The 22,763-nt window shown below is 40.7% G+C and overlaps 1 protein-coding gene across 7 annotated transcripts in view; it reads right to left on the bottom strand.

Annotated features, from left to right (window-relative positions):
* Positions 1–22,763, bottom strand: part of LOC122559570 (peroxisome proliferator-activated receptor alpha) — a 70,230-nt gene that overhangs the window by 6,260 nt on the left and 41,207 nt on the right. For 5 of the 7 annotated variants that reach the window (XM_043709260.2, XM_043709259.2, XM_043709262.2 and 2 more), the window contains 3 exons: positions 20,462–20,600; positions 16,054–16,253; positions 12,325–12,772 (listed from right to left, as the gene is read on the bottom strand). In XM_043709260.2, the coding sequence (XP_043565195.1) occupies positions 12,325–12,772; positions 16,054–16,253; positions 20,462–20,600 (787 nt within the window). Of the gene's footprint in view, positions 1–11,555; positions 11,763–12,324; positions 12,773–16,053; positions 16,254–20,461; positions 20,601–22,763 lie in introns of all 7 variants that reach the window. The other 2 variants (XR_006314462.2, XM_043709263.2) reach the window with 2 other exon arrangements.

Here is a 22,763-nt window from a genome sequence, read left to right as displayed (position 1 = left end):
AAAATATTGTACGTGCACCGATCTTTTGTTTTGGTGACTGTTGTGGCAGTAGTGTCTCATTCAGGACATTTGCAAGGGAGGATGGAACATCTGAGCACACTTGTTCCATTTGCCTTCTGAATTAAAGGTGTTCGGAACAAGTCTACCCTTTAACACTTAGGTCTCTTCAAGGTTTGTGAGAAGATTTGTAGCTCGGGTGCTCGTTGCTGTGGTTCTGTTCGCCGAGCTGGAAGTTTTTGTTGCAAACGAGGGACAGGGGACGAAACGTTTGCAACAAAAACTTCCAGCTTGGCGAACAGAACCACAGCAACTTCGGTCTCTTCACAAAAAGCGTAAATCAAGCTGCCTCTTTCCAAAATCTTTCATCTATCAGGCATATAGACAGGACAAATGGACAGACAAAGGATGGCACTACAGTTCAACAATGATTCCCTGTCAGCCTTCCTTCAGGTGAGCATGATTGGTATCCTTTGGTAAAAGGGAATCCCACCAAATATCTTCTGACCAGACCAAAAAAGAAGCCCATATGGAGGTCAACGACTACAAATCATGCAAAGAACATGGTAGCAGTATCATTACTTGGAGTGGTCTTTCACATTTGGCAAAGGCAAGTGTACAAATTTTTGCAGATGGATGCGTGTCATGTGTGGAATTGTCTACTGCCTAAACCACATGAAGAAGGTATCACAAAGCAAATATGCGCTACAGCACAAAGGGATTCTGCAGGCAGCATCTGTTAGGTTACAAGGATCATTGTAACATGGTGCCAACCAATAAAAAGACATGTTGGGCACACAGATGAACACATGATCTTCATTCGAAGATTCTTTACACTGTCCATTTTTCTTTGTACAAGAGGGTACATAATATCCATAAGAGGTCATGGGCTGCAGAAAAAAAGGGCTGGTCATTTTCACACCTCAGGAAGAAGACCTCTTGCAGTTAGCTGCCATCTAACAGTACCATGCAAAGGTTGATGAGATTCCAAGGGAACATGACACTCTCCTTGAAAGGTTATGTGAAAAGTGTAGAAATATAGAAAATAGGAGCAGATGATCATTCAGGACACTGAGCCCCTGCTCCACCATTCAACACAATAATGACTAATCCTCTACCTAAACATCCTGTCCCATATCCCTTGGCACGTTTTGCCTCTAGAAATCTCTTTCTTTCTTTAATATACTCAGTATTTGGCCTCCACTGCCTGTGATAGAGGATTCCACAGGATCACCCCACTGAATAAAGAAATTCATCCTCCTCTCAGTCTGAAATAGCCTACAGGTATTCTAAGACCATGACCCTTGTACTGGACACTCCACCAGGGAAACATTATCCTTCATCAAGTCTGTCTAGCCCCACCATAACTTTTATATTTCAATGAGATGCCCTCTCATTCTTCTAAACTCCACCAAGCTGAGTTGACCTAATCTCTCATATGTCAAGCCTACCATCCTTAACATCAATTCTGTGAATAATTGCTGCACTCCCTCTATATTTGGTATATTATTTTTTAAATATAAAAAGACCAACACTGCATGTAATACTCCAGATGCATCTCCCTAAGACTTCCTTCCTCCAGGACTCGAAACCTCTTCCAACATACCATTTACCTTCCTAACTACTTGCTATCAGTGACCAATGTACATGGACACCTAGGTTCCTTTGTAAACCAATGTTTCCCACTCTATAATCATTTAACCAATAATCTGCCTTTCTGTTATTCCTACTGACATTAACAAAACTTCACTCTTACTAACCTTGTATCTGCCGTGCATTTGCCCACTCACTATCCTTGTTTCAATTGTCTTGAAGCCTCTTTACATTCTCCTCATACTCACAATCCCACCTAATTTTATGTCTTCAGAAAATTTAGAAAATTTACCTTCATTCTCTCATCCAAATCATTGATGTATGGTGAAAGGCTGGGGGCCAAGCACTGATCTCCGTGATAGTTCACCTATCAGTCATCTACTCCGAAAATAACCCATCTATTCCTTCTGTTTCCTGTTTGCTAACCAGTTCCCGATCCATGCCAGGATATTACCATCTATGTACTTTGATTCTGCACACGAACCTCTTGTTCATGCAACATTTTAGCAAAAGCTTTCTGAAAATTGTTTCTGCTTCTACCACGTCCTCTGGCAACGCATTCCAGGCATTTACCACCCTGCTTGGAACTTTATCGTCATGTCATGGTCACTTGTTCAAAATACAGGAACTTCCTTCCTGGCAATACTGTAGGTGCAACTGCAAGATATGGCTTGCAGCAGTTCAAGAAGGTGGTGAGCCACAAGTTTCTCAAGTACAATCAGGGATGGGCAACAAATACTGGTTAAGCCAATTATGTTGAATCCCATAAACAAATAAACATGTAAAGTGTAAAGTCATGTGAATTAAAACCAGCTAAGCAAACATGTTTTTAAAAAATTCTTAGTTATCTTATTGAACACCTTGAAACAACAGAACAGTCTATGACAGCAGCCAAAGACACCAAATGTAATTACATGTTAATGTAATGTGTAAGAAAGTATACAATTATAGTGCTACATATGACTGTGTAATAAAGTTGAATTTTAAGGTGTTATGACACGGAGATAGACATCCAGATCAAATCAGCCTTTTTACCTCTGTATTCACAGCACAGTAAAATTAAAACCTTTGAGACCCTGAACAGTCACTCCAGGGTTCCCAACCAGACTTTAGAATAATTAATTCCAGACACCAGTTTTGTATCTTAATCAAAAACCTTAATTTATTAATATACAATAGTTTTAGCACAGTAAATAAATTTAAAAACAGGCTAATCTAATTAAAGCAAAAATGTGTTTTCAGCCCAATTAACACAAAACCAACATTAAAAAAATTAAGGGCTAAATAAAAGAAAATAACAAAACTGCCCAGATTACTTAAATGGTTATCGTGATGCATTGTTTCACAAGCTTTGATGCTTGGTGCTTTTCTGGAGATACTAATCAGAGGTCACCTTTTCAGTTCACTTAGGTAAAGGCAACAATACTTCTTACTTAGCTTTCAACACTCTTGCTTCCAGAAGCAGGTACTGCAGCTTAGGCTAAAAAAAGCTTTCAAATCTTCATGCTGTGTCATCAGCCCACAAAACTCTTCTTCACAGAAAACACAGTCCAAAAAAGAACTCCAACTCTGGTCCCACCCTGACAACCCAACCACCTTTATCCAAGGCCGCAACTGCCATTCAACATCTGCCATCTCCTTGAATGTAAACTTGCCAGACGTAGGGCAGCAGTAGACGTCTGGTTCATGGCCACTGCTATTTGATGCCTTAAAACGGCGGTGCTCGGACCCGACATCGTCCTCCAACTGGTGCACTTTCAGGTGTGCGGTGGAACCCAGTCTGTGCTCACCCCTACCTGGACGGAATTTCACATTGGCCTCAAGGTCCCCTACTTCCCACGGGAACCTGTGCCCCACAACTTGAGCTGCCTCTGGAACTTTAAGTTTTGTCCCCTTCAGGGACTTATCACGGCGAGCCCTGTACAGACTGCTGCTGCACAGTCCACCTCTTTTCCCTCATCCACCGCCCAGACATGCCTTGGCATGCCCATTTGCCACCAGGCGGTGGAGATCCCCAATGGAGGGTTCTCTACGCTGGAGTCCTCCCCCTTTTGCTTGGTGGAGGGTGCTGCATGCGGCAGTCCCCTGCAACCACAGATTGCGGTGGTTCACAGACTCCCAGCCCAACTGCTTGTTCTGTGGTGCTGTGGACTTATTGGACCATGTATGTATTGGGTGTGGGCTTTTGCACTCATTCTTTGATTTTCTTAAAAGCCTTCTTCCGTTTCTGGTTGCACTTCAGTCCTATGCTCCTGATCTTTGGGCACCCTGTGTATGTGTGTGTGGGGGGGGGGGGTGGGGGGGGGGTCTGCTCCTGAGCCTGGCCAAACTGGACATAAACAGCTCCAGGGAGCAGGTTGTGGAGGGGGTAGTTATAGCCAAGTGCCTGCCCCTCTTCAGCGACTATATCCGAGCCTGGGTCTCCCTGGAGCAGGAGCACGTGGTGTCTACCAGCTCCCTCGAGCTGTTCAGGGAGAGGTGGGCACCGCAGCGAGTGGAGTGCTTTATTTCCCTCTCCAACTCTATTTTGATTTCAACCCTACCCTTCCCTTAACGTTTTTTGATCACGCAGCATTGCCCTTTGATGAGAAGGGCATTGCTTGTCACTGGCCACCTTGGTGTTTCCTTTCTTCCTGGTGATGGAAATTGAATAAAGATTTGTACACCTTGTGTCTTTCACTGTCTCTCACCTGCACACACACAACATGGATGCTGGGGAAAATATAAGCACTACTGCAGTTAGACGGTAATGTAGAGTGGGGGGACGAAAGGAGAGAAAAAATATATAAACTTGCCAGAACCAGTTCCAGTCAACTCCTGCTATCTGTCTAAATACAATGCTCTTCATAGTGTCGCTGTGTCTAGAACCCCTTTTAATCAAGCATCAGCCTACAATTAACCTCCAAACCTCAAACAAACAAAAGCTAATTTGGTCTATTCTTTTCCTTTAATCACAAACGGTTTCCCAAAATTCGAATGTCATCTTCTCAGCTCCAAATTAAAACAGATAAGAATAGAAATAAAAATAAAGAAAAATCAGCGAGGGTTTGAACAAAAGGATCAAAATCTTCCTCAGGGCTCAGTAAAACTCAGCACTTTCGCAGCTTGCAAACTGCACATCTGATGCAGTAGTCTTGACATGCATTTTAAAATTTACTTCAGGGTTGGTTTTGCAAGCTATGCAGAATGAGTAAGAAGTGTAGATTTGGAAATGGACTAGATAGAATGCATCCTTCAATTCTCCACAGTATTCCACTTCCAAAGTGTTCAAAGCACCCAAAACCATATCCCAACACACACACACACACACACACACACTATCTTCCATGCCCCCTCAGATTATGCAAGCTACGTTTTGTGCCTCCCACTCTGAAAATTCATATACCAGATAAGTGGCCTAATATAGTTAACATGTTTCATGCAATATCAATTAAAACTATGTTCCTTGGGAGGAATGTAACTAATAAAAGTTAATATTATTGACCTCCAAACCTCAAACAAACAAAAGCTAATTTGGGATGGGAACCTGAGCTATATACCGGAAGTGAGAGTTGATGCAGATGAGGCAATAGCAAGAGGTAGACCAGCTAGTGGGAAGGATTTTCCTGGCAAGGAACCAAGGTATCAGTTAAAGTGTGTTTGCTTTAACGCAAGGAGTATTAGGAATAAAAGTGACGAACTTAGAGCATGGATCAGTACCTGGTGCTATGATGTTGTGGCCATAACAGAGACATGGGTTTCTCAGGGGCAGGAATGGTTGCTGGATGTTCCAGGGTTTAGAGCATTTAAAAAGAATAGGGAGGGGGGAAAAAAAGAGGAGGGGGTGTAGCACTACTAATCAGAGAGGGTATCACAGCTACAGAAGCTTCCATTGTCGAGGAAGATCTGCATACCGAGTGAGTATGGGTGGAAATTAGGAACAGCAAGGGAGCAGTCACCTCTTTAGGGGTTTACTACAGGCCCCCTAATAGCAGCAGGGAGATTGAAGAAAGCATAGGTTGGCAGATTTTGGAAAAGTGTGGACGTAATAGGGTTGTTGTAATGGGTGACTTTAACTTTCCCAATATTGATTGGAACCTCCTTCGAGCAAAAGATTTGAATGGAGCTGTTTTTGTAAGGTGTATTCAGGAGGGTTTCCTAACTCAGTACGTAGACAGGCCGACGAGGGGAGAGGCCATTCTAGACTTAGTGCTCAGAAACGAGCCAGGGCAGGTATCAGATCTTGTGGTGGGAGAGCATTTTAGTGATAGTGACCACAACTGCCTCACATTCTACATAGCTATGGAGAAGGAGACGATTAGGCAAAATGGGAGGATATTTAATTGGGGAAGAGGAAACTATGATGCGATTAGACATGAGTTAGGAAGCGTGGATTGGGAGCAATTGTTCCATGGTAAAGGCACTACAGACATGTGGAGACTGTTTAAGGAACAGTTGTTGCAAGTGATGAATAAATATGTCCCTCTGAGACAGACAAGAAGTGGTAAGATAAAGGAACCTTGGATGACGAGAGCGGTGGAGCTTCTCGTCAAAAGGAAGAAGGTAGCCTACATAAGGTGGAGGAAGCTAGGGTCAAGCTCAGCTCTACAGGATTACAGGCAGGCGAGGAAGGAGCTTAAAAATGGTCTGAGGAGAGCCAGGAGGGGACACGAGAAAGGCTTGGCAGAACAGATTAGGGAGAACACAAAGGCATTTTACACTTATGTGAGGAATAAGAGAATGGTCAAAGAAAGAGTAGGGCCAATCAGGGATAGCATAGGGAATTTGTGTGTGGAGTCTGAGGAGGTAGGGGAAGCCCTAAATGAGTTTTTTGCTTCTGTCTTTACGAAAGAAATGAACTCTGTAGTGAATGAAACCTTTGAAGAGCAGGTGTGCATGCTGGAATGGATAGAGATAGAGGAAAATTTTGTCAAACATTAAGATTGACAAGTCGCCAGGCCCGGACCAGATTTGTCCTCGGCTGCTTTGGGAAACGAGAAATGCAATTGCTTCGCCACTTGCGAAGATCTTTTCATCCTCGCTCTCCACTGGAGTCGTACCTGAGGACTGGAGAGAGGCAAATGTAATTCCTCTCTTCAAGAAAGGAAATAGGGAAATCCCCAGCAATTACAGACCAGTAAGGTCTCACGTCTGTCGTCTGCAAGGTGTTAGAAAGGATTCTGAGGGATAGGATTTATGACCATCTGGAAGAGCATGGCTTGATTAAATGCAGTCAACACGGCTTTGAGGGGGGCAGGTCATGCCTCACAAACCTTATCGAGTTCTTTGAGGATGTGACTAAAAAAGTTGATGAGGGTCGAGCTGTGGATGTGGTGTATATGGACTTCAGCAAGACATTTGATAAGGTTCCCCATGGTAGGCTTATTCAGAAGGTCAGGAGGAATGGGATTCAGGGGAACATAGCTGTCTGGATACAGAATTGGCTGGCCAACAGAAGACAGCGAGTGGTAGTAGAAGGAAAATACTCTGCCTGGAAGTCTGTGGTGAGTGGTGTTCCATAGGGCTCTGTCCTTGGGCCTCGACTGTTTGTAATTTTTATTAATGACTTGGATGAGGGGATTGAAGGATGGGTCAGCAAGTTTGCAGATGACACAAAGGTTGGAGGCGTCATCGACAGTATAGAGGGCTGTTGTAGGCTGCAGCGGGACATTGACAGGATGCAGAGATGGGCTGAGAGGTGGCAGATGGAGTTCAACCTGGATAAATGCGAGGTGATGCATTTTGGAAGGTCGAATTTGAAAGCTGAGTACAGGATTACGGATAGGATTCTTGGCAGTGTGGAGGAGCAGAGGGATCTTGGTGTGCAGGTACATAGATCCCTTAAAATGGCCACCCAAGTGGACAGGGTTGTTAAGAAAGCATATGGTGTTTTGGCTTTCATTAACAGGGGTATTGAGTTTAAGAGTCGTGAGATCTTGTTGCAGCTCTATAAAACTTTGGTTAGACCGCACTTGGAATACTGCGTCTAGTTCTGGTCGCCCTATTATAGGAAAGATGTGGATGCTTTGGAGAGGCTTCAGAGGAGGTTTACCAGGATGCTGCCTGGACTGGAGGACTTATCTTACGAGGAGAGGTTGACTGAGCTCGGACTTTTTTCATTAGAGAAAAGGAGGAGAAGAGGGGACCTAATTGAGGTATACAAGATAATGCGAGGCATAGATAGAGTCGATAGCCAGAGACTATTTCCCAGGGCAGAAATGATTAACACGAGGGGTCATAGTTTTAAGCTGGTTGGAGGAAAGTATAGAGGGGATGTCAGAGGCTTCTTTACACAGAGTTGAGAGAGCATGGAATGCGTTGCCAGCAGCAGTTGTGGAAGCAGGAGCATTGGGGACATTTAAGAGACTCCTGGACATGCATATGGTCACAGAAATTTGAGGGTGCATACATGAGGATCAGTGGTCGGCACAAGATCATGGGCTGAAGGGCCTGTTCTGTGCTGAAATGTTCTATGTTCTAAATGTAAAATGTGAAATGAACACTTGTAGTCCTATCAACTTGTGGCCACAGACCATAAATCATATGAAAAGAACAAGGTATAATTACAACTTCTTAAAACTGTCATTAATTGTCAGATGAATGCAATAGCTACTGTACTGGAACCATTCACACTTGAAACTCAACCAAGGATTCAGAATGGTAATAGTTGTTTAACCAATAGACTGCTGTGAAAGAAGGAACAGAAGATATTCATTTCTGTAGGTCGTCCTTCAAGATTGGAAATGTAAACATGACTTATTTGCCATCAAGTATGGTTTTGATACATTCCATGTAAAGGAAGCAATATTGGTATTCAGAATCGATACCGGGCTGCACTATTTCTCAAACTCAACTAGCAACAGATAGTGAGAATGTGCATAGCTGTGACATCCTCAAAGGCATCAACAATATCTCTGGTTCGAAGAAGCAAGTCATGTCATTGTATCTAAATGCTATGTGATGAAGAGTGTGGCATCAGTGACCAGGGAGAATGCTGTTCCTGAGGTTTACAGCAAACTCATTTCTTTGATGACAGAAGCTAGCTTTTATGCTTTGGATGTGGCTGACATGGTAGAGTTGCTTACAACTAATGAACAGAAACTATTCAATGAAGACTTAATGCACATACAGAGTCAATAAACCGCAGACTGTGCTAAAACAGTACTCTAATGACCGTCAATGAAATAACTGACAAGAGTCACAGAAAAGACAATAGGTAATGACCCAAACAGAAATGAAGTGCCAAAGTGAATAGGGTGATCAAGGATGTCATTAGCTGCTCCTGAGAGATCATGAAAACAAAAGAAAACCATCTAATGGTATAAATTTTCAAGTTTGATCCCTTTATCCCAGTGAATAGGTCCTGGCTCCAATTCAAAACCAATCTCCACCAGACCATAACATATCGGTTCAGAAGTAGGTCATTTAGCCCATTGAGCTGTTCCATCATCAGTGGGATCATGGTTGATCTTGATAGTAGAACAAAGAACAGTACAACACAGGAACAAGCCCTTCAGCCCTCCAAGCCTGTGCTGACACATTTTGACCTTCCATATTAAAAGTATCTTCATGTGCAGGATCCATATCCCTCTACTCCCGTCCTATTCATTGTCCAGATGCTTCTTGAATGCTGTTGTTGTGTCTGCTTCTGCTACCTCCTTTGCCAGCGTGTTCCAGGCACTCACGCCTTTTGTGTGAAAAACCTGCCTCGCACATCTCTTTTAAACTTAACCCCACCCCCCACCCCTCCTTTCACCTTGAACCTGTGTCCCCTAGTGTGACCCCTCCACCCTGGGAAAAAGCCTCATTCTTTTCACTCTATCCATGACATTCACAATCTTATAAACTTCTATCAGGTCGTCCCTCCACTTCCTGTGTCCAGTGAAAACAAGCCCAGTCTATCCTATCTTTCTTCATAGCTAAAATCCCACATAACAGGCAACATCCTGGTAATCTTCCATCCACTTTCCTGCCTTTTCCCATAACCTTCAATTCCCTCATTGATTAAAAAAATTTTCTCCATCATTGTCTACAGCCCTCTTTGGTAAAGAATTCCACAGATTCACTATCCTCTGAAGAAATTCCTCCTCGTGTGTGTGACCCCTTATTCTGAAATTATGCCCTTAACCAAGGTAAAATAATCTTTCTGCATTTACCCAGTCAAATCTGTGAGATTCCAAATGTTTCAATAAAGTTGTCTCTCACTTTTCTAAATTCCAATGAGCAATGGCCCAAATTCTTCAATTTCGCCTTATAAAGAAATTCCTCAATGTGTGGTATCAGTTGAGTGAACCTTCTCTGGACTATTCACAGAATTCCAGTTGTGGTCTGGCTAGTGGTTTGTACAGTTTTAGCAAAACCTCCCCACTATTTGCTCCATTCCCTTTGAAATAAATGCTAACATTCTATTTGTCTTCCAAATTACCCAGTGAACTTGTTATGCTAACAAGTTTTTGTAACTCATGAGCAAGGACTTCCAAATCGCTCAGTCTTTCTCTGTATAAATAATACTCAGCTTGTGCATTCTTCCTGCCAAATTGCATAACGCCACATTTTCCCACATTATAATTCCAATTTTTGTCCCCTCACTATTGTGACGATGCTACCCCTTTAACAAGGTCATGTTGTCCTTGTTTTCTTTTCCAAAAGGGGCTGTAAAGTCAGTGGTGCCGAAATGACTAACAGAAACTGCCTACGTCAACAATCCGAAGTGGCTTTTAGGTATTTTTTTTAAAAAGTTGTACAATGAAAGGAGAGTGGCTAGTTCTCCCAGTTCAGGCCTTTTTTTTCCAGTTTGGTTTAGTTTTAGCAAATAGTCAGAAAACTGCTGGTAGGAAGGAAGCATCTACAGTGTAAAGAAGTTCCATGCTTCAAGAAAGTGCTACCTGAATTTTCTCTCTGAAATCTCTCCTGCCTGTAAGAACCTTGTTTGAATTTACCATTTGCCAAGGGGTAGGTTTATGGGATGTTGCGGGAATTGGAACAGCTTTGTTAAGTTGCGACTTCAAGTCAGTTGGGTTTTCAATTAGTTAGGTTATTTTAAATTCTGCTTTCTATTGTTCATGTTTCAACTGTAGTGTGTAAGTAACTTCTGTTTTGCATGAAGCCTAGTGGTTTGACAAACTGCATCACTCCTAAATAGACTCCTTTACGTCTATCTTTAAAAAAAGTAAAAGTTAGGATATTGGTTACCTTAAAATATTTTGAGGGAGTCTTGCCTGGTTCATGATACTATATTTCTCTGAGACCCATCAAAAGCACAGGCTTCACAACTGTGCACTTTACAACCTCTGCTTTGTCAAATATTTATGGACAACTTGACAATTCATAGTATCCAATCAGCTCTGTTTCTTTGAAGTTGCACAATATAATATCTGGACAGCAACATCCAAATTACATTTTGCACTGAACGATGAAATTTTTTTTTCCCCCGTTTTAAATGGAAATGAGCTGCACTTGCAAATGCCCAGCAAGGAAAATGAAGTAAGAATGTGAAGTAATGCTGATTGTGGAAACATGAAATATAGGCCAAAACTGCTGGAAATACTCAGCAGGCCATGTAGCATCTATGGAGTGAGCAAGAGAAGCAATGCTTTAGGTCCATAATCTGCACCAGTTCTGAAGGAAAGTCTTTCTGCATCTGTCTCTCACTACACAGGTGCCATTAGATAATCTGAGCATTTTGTACAATTCCCATTGCTACTGGATTAAAAGTAACTTATTTTGCTAGCCCTCAAAAAAGCAATCAAGATTTCTTCAGAGCTTCTTACTCTCCTTCAGCAAGCAACACAACAGCAGTTGTACTAGATCTAGTTGATGAACATTAAACATAAACGTGAAAAAAGCTAAAGTATAAAGAAAACAACCTTAATTTCATTAAAAAGTGAATAACTAATAAAAAAAAGGTCTATGTTTGTATATGTTAATATACCTTTCTCTCTCTGTCTGCCAGCTCACACTCACTCAGTCTCACATATTCCACATACCAGATGGAATCTTCCAGTCCCCAAGGAAGGCAACCTAGAGGTGGTAAACCAACTCTTTGGTGGTCAGCTCAGCTCCTCCTCACCTCCCGGTTTGCTGTTTTCCCTTTCAACATCAGTAGAACTGAGGACCAAGACGAATTGTAAAGTGGAAGAGAAGCCAGGGAACCAGTTTTTATTGGTCCAAGTCTTTCATTTCTGGTAGTGAATCTTGAGGAAGAATTGTGATTTTATTGCTGAAATTTTCATCAATACTACACCGCCTAACATATTATCATCCCTAAAATAAGCAAAGCCATCCAAGTACATCTGCTTTAAATTTATTGCTCTTCTTTGCTGACTTATTCCTGCAATTAAATTGGTTCAAATTGTGGGCAAACTTGCAATATTCTCACACTGTTGGCCCCTGCCATTTTAAGCATTAGAATAAGGGGAATAGAAGCATGCGTTCCTCTGGAGTGGAGAACGATGCATCATAATTGATGGGTTTCAGCCCAAATGACTTCCCAGAAGATATGGTACCATTGTTATCGAGAGCTCTAAAGAGTTTATCATTATCAAGAAAAGCAAGTCTGGGTCAATGTCAATGACAAAACAAATCCCTAGCTGCATCTTAGATATTGCTATTGATAATACAGATGTAATTAGTGTATTCATTTTTCCAGTAATGTGAAAAATTGAGCTCTTAAAACAACGATTAATTACAATAGTGAAAATACTGTCTGGTTAAAATGCTGTTTAACTTTCAGTTTTACCAGTCACTTATTCTTACCTCCAGAAAGAATGATGGCGGCCACAAAGAGAGCCAAATCACTATCGTCCAACTCTAGTGCATTGAACTTCATGGCAAACTCAAACTTGGGTTCCATTATCTCATTAAAAGGTTTCCGCAGGCTTTTTAAGAACTCTCGGGTCATAAAGCCATTCCCATAAGCTACCAGCAGTCCATCTTTGTTCATAATGGATGCCAACATGGCAAATATGGCTTCATAAACTCCATATTTTAACAGGGTCACTTGATCATTGAGGTCAAGGTTTACAAATTCAGGGATACATTTGGCAAATTCTGTCAGTTCTCTTACTGTTTCCACAGACGTACATTGGCAGCGTTGAAAGATTCTAACTTCAGCTTCTTTGTTCTGGATGCCGTTTACTGCTTGTTTTGATACTAGGTTCTCTTCTGCTAGGCGTAATGTCTCCATGTCATGAATGACAAATGGCTGTAAATTTTATATTCACTAATTAGTAAACATCAAAAAATTCTTCTATACAACATACTCAGAACAAAATTAAGACTTTATTTCAGTACCTTTTATTTCATTTTTCCAAAGTTGGCCCAAATCCTTTTTACCCATTAACTCTGTACTTGTCAAATAATATTTTAGTTAAGCATTATCTCAATTTCAAAATGTGCATTTTTGTTTTAGTTCCAAGACCTCACCCCTGCCCATTTCTGTGCAGATATCTGCACTGTTCCAAATCAGACCTCCTAAGCTTGCCTGATCTTAATATCAGGTGAGCACTGGTAGCTACATTTCAGCTTTCCAGATCCCTAGTTTTGAAATTTCAGTGCTTACCCACTCTACCTCACTAATTTTCTTCTTTAATATACTGTATCCCTTAAAAGCTACTTCGTCGACCACATTGTTTGGTAATTTGTCCTAAAAACTTACCTTATGTGGTATAATATTTAAAAGAAGTTAGTAAAATAGCTTTTATAGGATGTTATTAATGGCTCAGTGGTTAGCACTGCTGCTTCACAGCACCAGGGTCCCAGGGTTCGATTCCAGCCTCGGGTGACTGTGTGGAGTTTGCACATTCTCCCCATGTCTGCGTGGGTTTCCTCCGGGTGCTCTAGTTTCCTCCCACAGTCGAAAGATGTACAGGTCAGGTGAATTGGCCACGTTAAATTGCCTGTAGTGTTAGGTGCATTAGTCAGAGGAAAATGAGTCTGGGTGGGTTACTCTTTGGAGGGTCAGTGTGGACTGGTTGGGCTGAAGGGCCTGTTTCCACACTGTAGGGAATATAATCTAAGTATAATAAATAGAAAGAATAGACCACATGGTCCCTTGTATTGAATGGCAAAGCTAGCTCAATCATACATAAGATCACAAGATGTAGGAGCAGAAGCAGCTCATTCAGCCCATTGGGTCAGCGCTGCCATTCAATTAGATCATGGCTGATCTGATAATCCTCAACTCCACTTTCCTGCCTTATTTTTAACAGGATCATTTTCAGTTTTTACATAAGGCAAATAAATGTATTATTAAATCGAATAACAAAATTCTGCAAAATAAGGGTTTGCTTTTTCACACTTGGAATACATTTTCTGGAAGGAATGGCTTTTACAGAACTAAAGAAATTACAAGTACATGTAGAACAAAATACAAGTGGAAAATACCATCAAGCTCACTAGATGGTAAGTTGGGTGATATTACCAATTTGCAAAAGTCATGAAGAGTCTGGACAAGGAAATAAAAAGACAAATGTTGATTTTTTAAAAATGTTTAACCGTTATCCTTCAATTCTTTCGATACATCAGCAACAAGCATAATGATTGTTACCAGTTTAATAAATGTGAAAATGATCACAGATTTTAGCATCGATGCTTTAATTAAAACAAGAATAAACCTCCCATAGTGAGGCGACAAAATATCAAATTTAAATCCTCTAGTGTTCACATTCCTGCAAATATACTAAATGTCACATTTAAAATATGTTAAGTTATCACACTCAGTTTGTTGAAAAATGTGGCATGAAATCAGATGTATTTTGTTTGTAGAATTTCCATGTTACAGGACTTTAAAGAACCAAATTACTATGAACCTTCGAATTTTGTGCATCACTTCTTGCCTCATTTTCATTTCATCATATATCTAGCACAGCAGGTATGGCAGGCAAAACAGAAGGAAGATGGATGTGAGAAACACAATAAAGTATCAAGCGATGATGATGGTGATGACGACTATCTCACCCAAAACAAATACTATTGCTAACTGCCCCTTCCTCCATTTCATCCCATGTCTTCTCCCTTCTGCATCCCCATAATCAAAATTCAAACAGAGTACAGTGCTATATAAACAATTGGGTGGACTGATTATCTCAGTGGCATTTAAGAGAAAATTTTACAATATAATTAAATATTATAAAACATTAAATTTAACGTGGGGATTCAGTTTGACAGGGAGAAATAGGCAAGGCAATATAAAAGGCATGATTCTTTAGGTCAGAGGGATCTTAGGATATGTACATGAGTTGTCAAGGTGATAGAGGAGATTGAGAACATAATAAAATATACAGGAGCCTATGATTTATAAATAAGGCTGTAAAGTACAAAAGAAAACTAGAAAGTAATAATGAACCTGTAGGAACACTAAATAAAAGCCAAAAGAACTGTGGAGGTTGTAAAACAGAAACAAAAACAGAAGTTACTGGAAAAGCTCAGCAGGTCTGGCAGCATCTGTGAAGAGAAATCAAAATTAACATTTTGGGTTCAGTGACCCTTCCTCAGAACTGATGGCAGCTAGGAAAATGTTGGTTTATAATCAAAAGATTGGGGGTGGGGCAGTAAGGAGTAAACAATAGGTAGGAATATAGAGTCCAAAGAGACAGAAGAACAGTTGGACAGACAATTTGATAATTATCTGGCAAGAGGAAGGTGAATAGCTGTTAATGGAGACTGTTAGTGGCTAACAATAGGTAGTGTCTAATGGCAGACAATGTGATAACAAGGCCTGTGTGTGTGGTAGGGGGCTAGGACAAGGGGGAGTTCAGGCCCTAAAACTATTGAACATGATATTGAGTCCGGAGGGCTTCAGGGTCCCCAAGGAAAAATGAGGTGTTGTTCATCCAGCTTATGTTGAACTTCACTGAAACACTGCAGCAAACCTGAGACAAAGATGTTGGACAGCAAACAGGGTGGTGTGTTAAAGTGACAGGTAACTGGAAGCTCAGGGGTCTTTTTGTGGGCATAAATGTAGATTCAATCAAGTCTTCAAAACAAAATTGGATAATCTGAAAATTAAAAAAATATTGTAGGAAAAATAGAGGTAGAGTGGAACTAGATGCAGTGATCTTGAAGAGGGTTTAGGGCTCAGTGACCTCGTATTCTGTAATCATTTTATTACTCTATGATTCTATAATAGTAATTTACAAATGCAAAAATTTAACATTAATGATGACAGACATTGCTGATATCAATAAACTTTCACAAAGATGATAAACCATCTAATAATGAAATACAGGATGAATGAATATTGAATTCAAAGACTGTCAAACGTTTTGCAAAATTTGATACAATATATATAAACTACAACTGACAAAAATTAAAAAAAAAACAAATCTCAATCAATCTGAGATTTTATTCTCATTGGAGGATATTGGAGAAAGAATAGGAAAACATGCTCATATAGCTGCATTGAAACACCAAATTCTTCATCTACACTTTAATATGTATTGAATAAAGAAGTCAAATTAATGGGGAGGAAATAGAGTTACTTACCGGGATATTAGCTTTTCCTGTCAAAATGGCTCTAGCTTTGGACTTGTTCATGTTAAAATTCTTCAGGTAAGACTCATACATGTGTTTTGCAAGACATTTTAGGTCCGCCATCTGTGAATTCTGTACGTCTTGCTCTAGAGTTAGAATCTCTGCTTTTAATTTTTCCTTTTCAGATTGAGGCATTCTACCAAAACGGATAGCTGTGCAGGTAGGAAAGAAAATTCCATTTTTTATCCTTCACTTTGGGTTGACGCTCTCATCCTACTCACCTCACTTCAATTTAAACTGAGACTACCTCAGTTTTTCCTAAGTTCACACTGGTCCTTTTCTTCTTTTTCTCTTTCAGTCACTTTTCTCAAGGTCTCTTTCTAGCCCCATTCACTTTGCCTTATTATCCTTCAGCTTTACACTAGTTCAACCACTTTCTGAGCAGCATCTCCACACTTCTCCCCTCCACTGTCCTCCGCAAAATAACATCAATCATCATTCCTGGTCTTTCCCAACACTGCTTCTGGATCTCCCAGTATAGTCAACACCATTTCTTGAGTTCTGTCTCTCATTAATCTCTAAGCAATAGAATGTGACTGAGTGAAATCACTACAATTTGTACCTACTGTACATGGTAGATTTTCAGGGCTCAGAAACATATAAGCAGGTTTCAATGTTCACTTTCATTCACAAACATGAACAAGCACTAAGTCCCTTAACATTAATTTTGATTGAAAATGCAGTAAAAACTGAATGTGCTGGAGAAACTCAATAGGTCTGGCAGCTTATGGAGAAAGAGAGAAAAAGAGAGTTGAGTGCAATATGATTCTTCTTTGGAACTGAAGGGGGCAAGAAAATAATGGTTTCCATGTTGCTGACAAAAAGGAATAAGGCACAAAGGGAGCAGATGGTGAGGGGGCCCAGACCAAAAGGCAAAGTCAGTGCTCATTGTAGTGGAGATCCCAGGATGGAACAGAAAGTGATTGAGGTCAAAATATTGAGAGGGAGTAAAAAATAGTTCTTAGGGCTAAAGGGATCAAAAGTTATGGGGAAGAAAGCAGAAACAAAGTACCAAGTTAGATGATCAGCCACCATCATTTTGAATAGCCATGGAGGCTCAAGGGCTGAATGCCCCACTTCTGCTCCTCTTTTCTATTTTCTATAAAAGATATTGACGAAGAATGGGTGTTAAGACTACATCTTAATAGCACAAACTACATGAGCCTGATGAAGAGCTTACACTCAAACATCAACTCTCCTACTCTTCAGATGCTGCCTGACCAGCTGCACTTTTCCAGCACCACACTCTTCAATTCTGATCTCCAGCATCTGCTATCTTCACTTTCTCCAAGGCACGAAGATGACAGGCAAATCTTGTGGTATAAGTTGGAGAGAGGTGCTTTGAAGCCACCATATGGGAAGGCAAGAGGTAAATACTGAGGCATTATTGCTGGGCATCAGTCAAAATAACAAAGAAGGGTCACATTTTGCAGAATATTTGCTTGAAGAGCTGGGCTGAGCATTTCTGTTCCTCTCAACTCACAAAGAGTGTTATGAAATGTGTTTACCTGATGACCTGGCTGCCTTCAAATCCCATTAGTTTCCAGTTTTCCTGAGTTTGGAAATTCTAGTTGGCTAATATTAAGTTTAAAATGTTTTTTACTATATTATAATACTTAAAACAAGTTCTTACAAGTTGATGTCCTACTTCTCACATGGGAAACCTGTCCTTGTGGACCTTAATATTGACTTTATAAAGATTTATAAAATTGAAATTTTTGAGCAGTATTGCTTTTTCATGTGAAAAGATAATTCAAGTTGTAGATAGTATAAGCACACTCTTATGATCTCTTTTTCCCTAAAAAATAGTGTGCGTTTTTCATTTCAGGTACCCAAGATCTGGAAACTTTCTCAATACTGGAGGAAGAGGAATATGATGGTGTGGATGAAGAGGCACTGTCACTCAATCTGACACCAGCAACACATCAGACATTGCGCATAATTCAGACGCCAGTAAAGGGAAGGGATCTGTACACGTTGAAATACCTGGCATATAAAAGGGTTGAAATATAAAAGCACTATTGTGCTACTGAGACTTTATAAAGCTCTGGTTAGGCCCCATTTGGAGTACTGTGTCCAGTTTTGGTCCCCATACCTCAGGAAGGATATACTGGCACTGGAGCGTGTCCAGCAGAGATTCACACGGATGATCCCTGGAATGGAAGGTCTAACATATGAGGAACGGCTGAGGATCCTGGGATTGTATTCATTGGAGTTTAGAAGATTAAGGGGAGATCTAATAGAAACTTACAAGATATTTCATGGCTTGGAGAGGGTGGACGCTAGGAAATTGTTTCCGTTAGGCGAGGAGACGAGGACCCGTGGACACAGCCTTAGAACTAGAGGGGCTAAATTCAGAACAGAAATGCGGAGACATTTCTTCAGCCAGAGAGTGGTGGGCCTATGGAATTCATTGCCACAAAGTGCAGTGGAGGCTGGGACGCTAAATGTCTTCAAGGCAGAAATTGATAAATTCTTGATGTCACAAGGAATTAAGGGCTACGGGGAGAATGCGGGTAAGTGGAGTTGAAATACTCATCAGCCATGATTGAATGGCGGAGTGGACTCGATGGCCGAATGGCCTTACTTCCGCTCCTATGTCTTATGGTCTTATTGTCTTATAAGGGAGTGGGAGCAAAGGATACCATATGGTCCAGCTCTTGAGAGGGTAAAGTTGGATGCTAGTTCTACTATAAAGAGCTCAAACAATGAACTTTGATGAACAAGCTAAAGTGTGCACACCCAAATAAATGGTTGATGCACCGAAAATACTGGGAAAAGGCCTGATCGCAATGTCTCAAAGTTAAGAAACATTTAGGTGCCAATTAATTTGGGGTAGGACTTCACTCGGGCTCATCCTTTCCAATCAACAATGCTGTGGAACCAATCATGATTCAGTGGCTAATGCAGAAAAGGAACATGTCACTTAGCTCCTTAAGTCTGCTCCATCATTTCATGAGATCATAGCTGATGTGTGATCCAACTCCATTTACTACCTTTGTTCCACAGCTCTCATACATCCAATGGAAAAAAATGTTCAATAGTGGATTTAGCATCAATTGCTTTCATGAAATAGCATCCCAAACTTCTATAGCCATTTGTACAAACAATATATTTATGTATTTACAGGAATAAATGTCAGGAATGAGAAACCTCAGTTGTTTGATAGATTGAAAAAGTTGAGTCTGCCTCCTTGGAGAGAAGAGGTTCAAGTTAAGATCTGATAGAGGTTTTCAAAATCACGAGTGGTCTAAACAGAGTAGATATGGAGAAATTGTTCTCAATCATAAGAGCACGAGGGTGTAAATTTAAAGTGACATGCAAATGAAGCAAGGGAGATGAAAGAGAGAGAAAAAAAATCACACAGCGATTAGTTAGGGATGGAATGCATTGTCTGGAACTGTGGTGGAGGCAGGTTCAATTAAGATATTCAAGACAGCATTGGATGATTATTTGTCTAAAATTCCATAGAATCCCTATCGTGTGTAGGCAGGACATGCGGCCCAACAAGTCCACGATTCTCCAAACAGCATCCCACCCAGATTCACTCCACTACCCTATCCCTGTAACCCTTTATTTCCCATGGCTAATCCACCTAACCTACACATCTTTGCACTGTGGGAGGAAACCGGAGCACCCAGAGGAAACCCACGCAGACACAGGGAGAATGTGCAAACTCCACACAGACAGTCACCTGAGACTGAAATTGAACCCAGGTCTCTGGTGCTATGAGGCAGCAGTGCTAACCACTGAGACACCATGCCACCCCAATAAGAAATGGCATGTCAGGATTTGCAGAAAAGGCAGAAGATTAGCACTAGATAATAGAACCAGTGCAAGCCTTCTCAGAATTGTCATGGTTTTCATAAATGGTACTAAATCAGCTCTTAATGTTTGCTTTCTTTTTCCTTCCATCCCCTCTAATATTAGCTCTATTTTCTTCCATACTTCCTTTCCTGCAAGTAGCTTTTGTGTTTCTTTGGTCTTGCCCCAAACTGCACTTTTCAGCATCTTGCAGACTGATGTCAAAGATGAACTAGCAAGTATATAAAACTACAGGATTTGATGTCAAACCAGTAGTCATATCGGCAGTCAAGGAATTATAACCACGTAATGCAGCTACTGAACCAGATCAATCAAGTAAATACTACATGGCCATGCAAAAAATAAGACCAACATGTAACTAATGCAGCTAAATTAGGATGAACTGTGTACAATATGGTACATAATGCGAATACACGTATAGGAAAAAATTGTACATCAACCTGTGAACAATCTATGCAGCTGCTAATCAAAATCAGACTTAATATTTATGCTTCTGATTAGAAATCTAAAGTAAAGTCTTATAGTCTTCTTGTACCATTGTGTGACATTCCCACAGCAAGGCACTTCTGAAAACGACAGCACTGGCACTTGTTGCGATTCTTCTTTTGAATCTTACAGTTGCGTTCACACTGATCATAGTCCAGTTTCAATCGTATAGTCCTCCTAAAAAAGCCCTGCAAAATAAAAACCCCAGTGGCAATTATAGAGCAACCTGCTTCTAGTGGAATACAAGATTTTGGTTTTTCAATAATACAATAACACAGGAATAGGACATCTATTGGAAATTATTATTGAAGCATGACAAATTAGGTTATGGCAGAATTGAAATTTCTTTTACAAGATTCTATTTCAATGATCAGAAGGAGCAAAACTATTTCATCAAGGATGGAATTACAAGAATATAATTGTGCTAAAAACTAAAATGCTCAACCAATGCACTTCCCAACCCCATGTTATCTCTGGTGCCCACTTCCTATTTCTCAATATGTTGGTCCTTGATGTCTTTGACTGAATGCATTTGAGTTTCCATGTGTAAAGTGATGGGACCCAAGTCCAACTCACCCCCACCTCTCTCAACCCTTCCACGGTCTCTAAACTATTAGACTGCTTATGTGATGACATGCAATTTGGAGGAGTACTTGGAGATGTTGGCGCTCCCAGATATCAGCTACCTTCATCCTTTTAGGTAGTCGAGGTCATGAAATTAGAAGGTGCTATTGAAGAAGCCTTGGTGAGTTGTAGCAGTTCATCTTAGAAATGCCAAAATGCACCAATTAAGGACAGAATGAAGGTGATGGATAACATGCCAGTCGAACAGGCTAATTTGCCCTCGATAGTGACGAATTTAGTACTATTGGAGCTGCATGCATCCAGACAAGTGGAGATTATTTCTTCAGACTCCTGAATTGTGCTTTGTAGATGATGGACAAGCTTTAGAGAGTCTGGAGGTGAGTTATACATGACGGAATTCCTAGCCTCTAATATGCTCTTAGGTTGATTCCCTGGCTTCATGGTAATTGTAGCATGGAGGGCTATGCCAGTACGAGGTTACAGATTGTGGTTGAATATAATTCTGCTGCTGTCTTACAGTGTCTCATGGATGCCCAGTTTGGAGATGCTGTATCTGTTCAAAATCTATCCCACTCAGCATGGTGACAGGGTCACACAACACGATGGAGAGTATCCTCGATTTGCATCTGGGACTTTGTCTCTACAAGACTATGCAGTTACCATCACCCCTGATACTATCATGGACAGGTGCAATTGCTGCAACTAGACTAGTGAAAACAAAGGTCCAGCACATTTTTTCCCTCTTGCTGTTTCCTTCACCATCTGTTGGTCCAGTCAAGCAGCAATATCCTTCAGGATTTAACTAACAGTAGTGGTGCTACTGAACCATTCTTGGTGATGGATATTAAAGTACTCCATCCAGAGTGTAATGCCACCCTTAGTGCTTTTGGAAGAGAACGAATTCAAGCAGTTGCGCATCTGCCCTAATAACTTCTGATGCATCTCAGTGTTATATTTGTTTTTATACATTTACTGTGGAGCGCAATAGTGCAGTTTATTGCAGTAAATTATTTATCTAGCACATTTAATTTGTTGTTTTGGACTTTCAGTTACTACATAGGAGGTGACAGCCTCATCGTATTGTTATTGGACTGTTAATCCACATACCAGGTAATGATCTGGATTCAAACCTGGGTTCAAATCCCGCCACAGCAGATGGTTGAATTTGAACTGAATAAAAACAAAATCTAGAATTAAGAGTTTAATGATGACCATGAATCATTGTTGATTGTCAGGAAAATTCCACTTCTCACCTGGCTCACTAATGTCCTTTGGGGAAGGAAACTGCCTTCTTTACCTGGTCTGGCCTACATGCGACTCCAGACCCACAGCTATGTTGTTGACTCTTAATGCTGGCCTAGACCTTATCCCATAAATGAATTTTAAAAATGGCAGTTAGTCTAGTCCTCCTGATACAGTTCTTTCTCCCCAGGAAAGAATACAATACCCTGGATATTCCAGACACAACAAGAAATGGAAACATACATTCTCGACCAAGCCTAAATGTGCATTGTTATCATTTTACATGCCAGGAGCCAAAGATTTCCTCTCCTGTCCACAGCACAAAGCAGTCAAAAGGAACTCAGAATGTGAATGCAAGCTATAAACAGAGTGAACCCAAGCCTTATTTGAGGTCACTGCAGAAAAGCAAACCCTTGACATGCATCTCTAGCATTCTGAGCATTGCTGTGTTTATGTGCCAACAGGTCTACACAGGTGTTGTTAAGGTTTTCTTTATTCAACTTTTAATTCTCACAAGTCACCAC

The sequence above is a fragment of the Chiloscyllium plagiosum genome, unplaced genomic scaffold (assembly GCF_037043375.1).
Source record: "Chiloscyllium plagiosum isolate Xiang-an unplaced genomic scaffold, Cpla_swu_hap1 HiC_scaffold_19, whole genome shotgun sequence".
Lineage (NCBI taxonomy): Eukaryota > Metazoa > Chordata > Chondrichthyes > Orectolobiformes > Hemiscylliidae > Chiloscyllium > Chiloscyllium plagiosum.
Note: the sequence above shows the minus strand (reverse complement) of the source record. Positions and strands in the feature narration are given on the sequence as shown.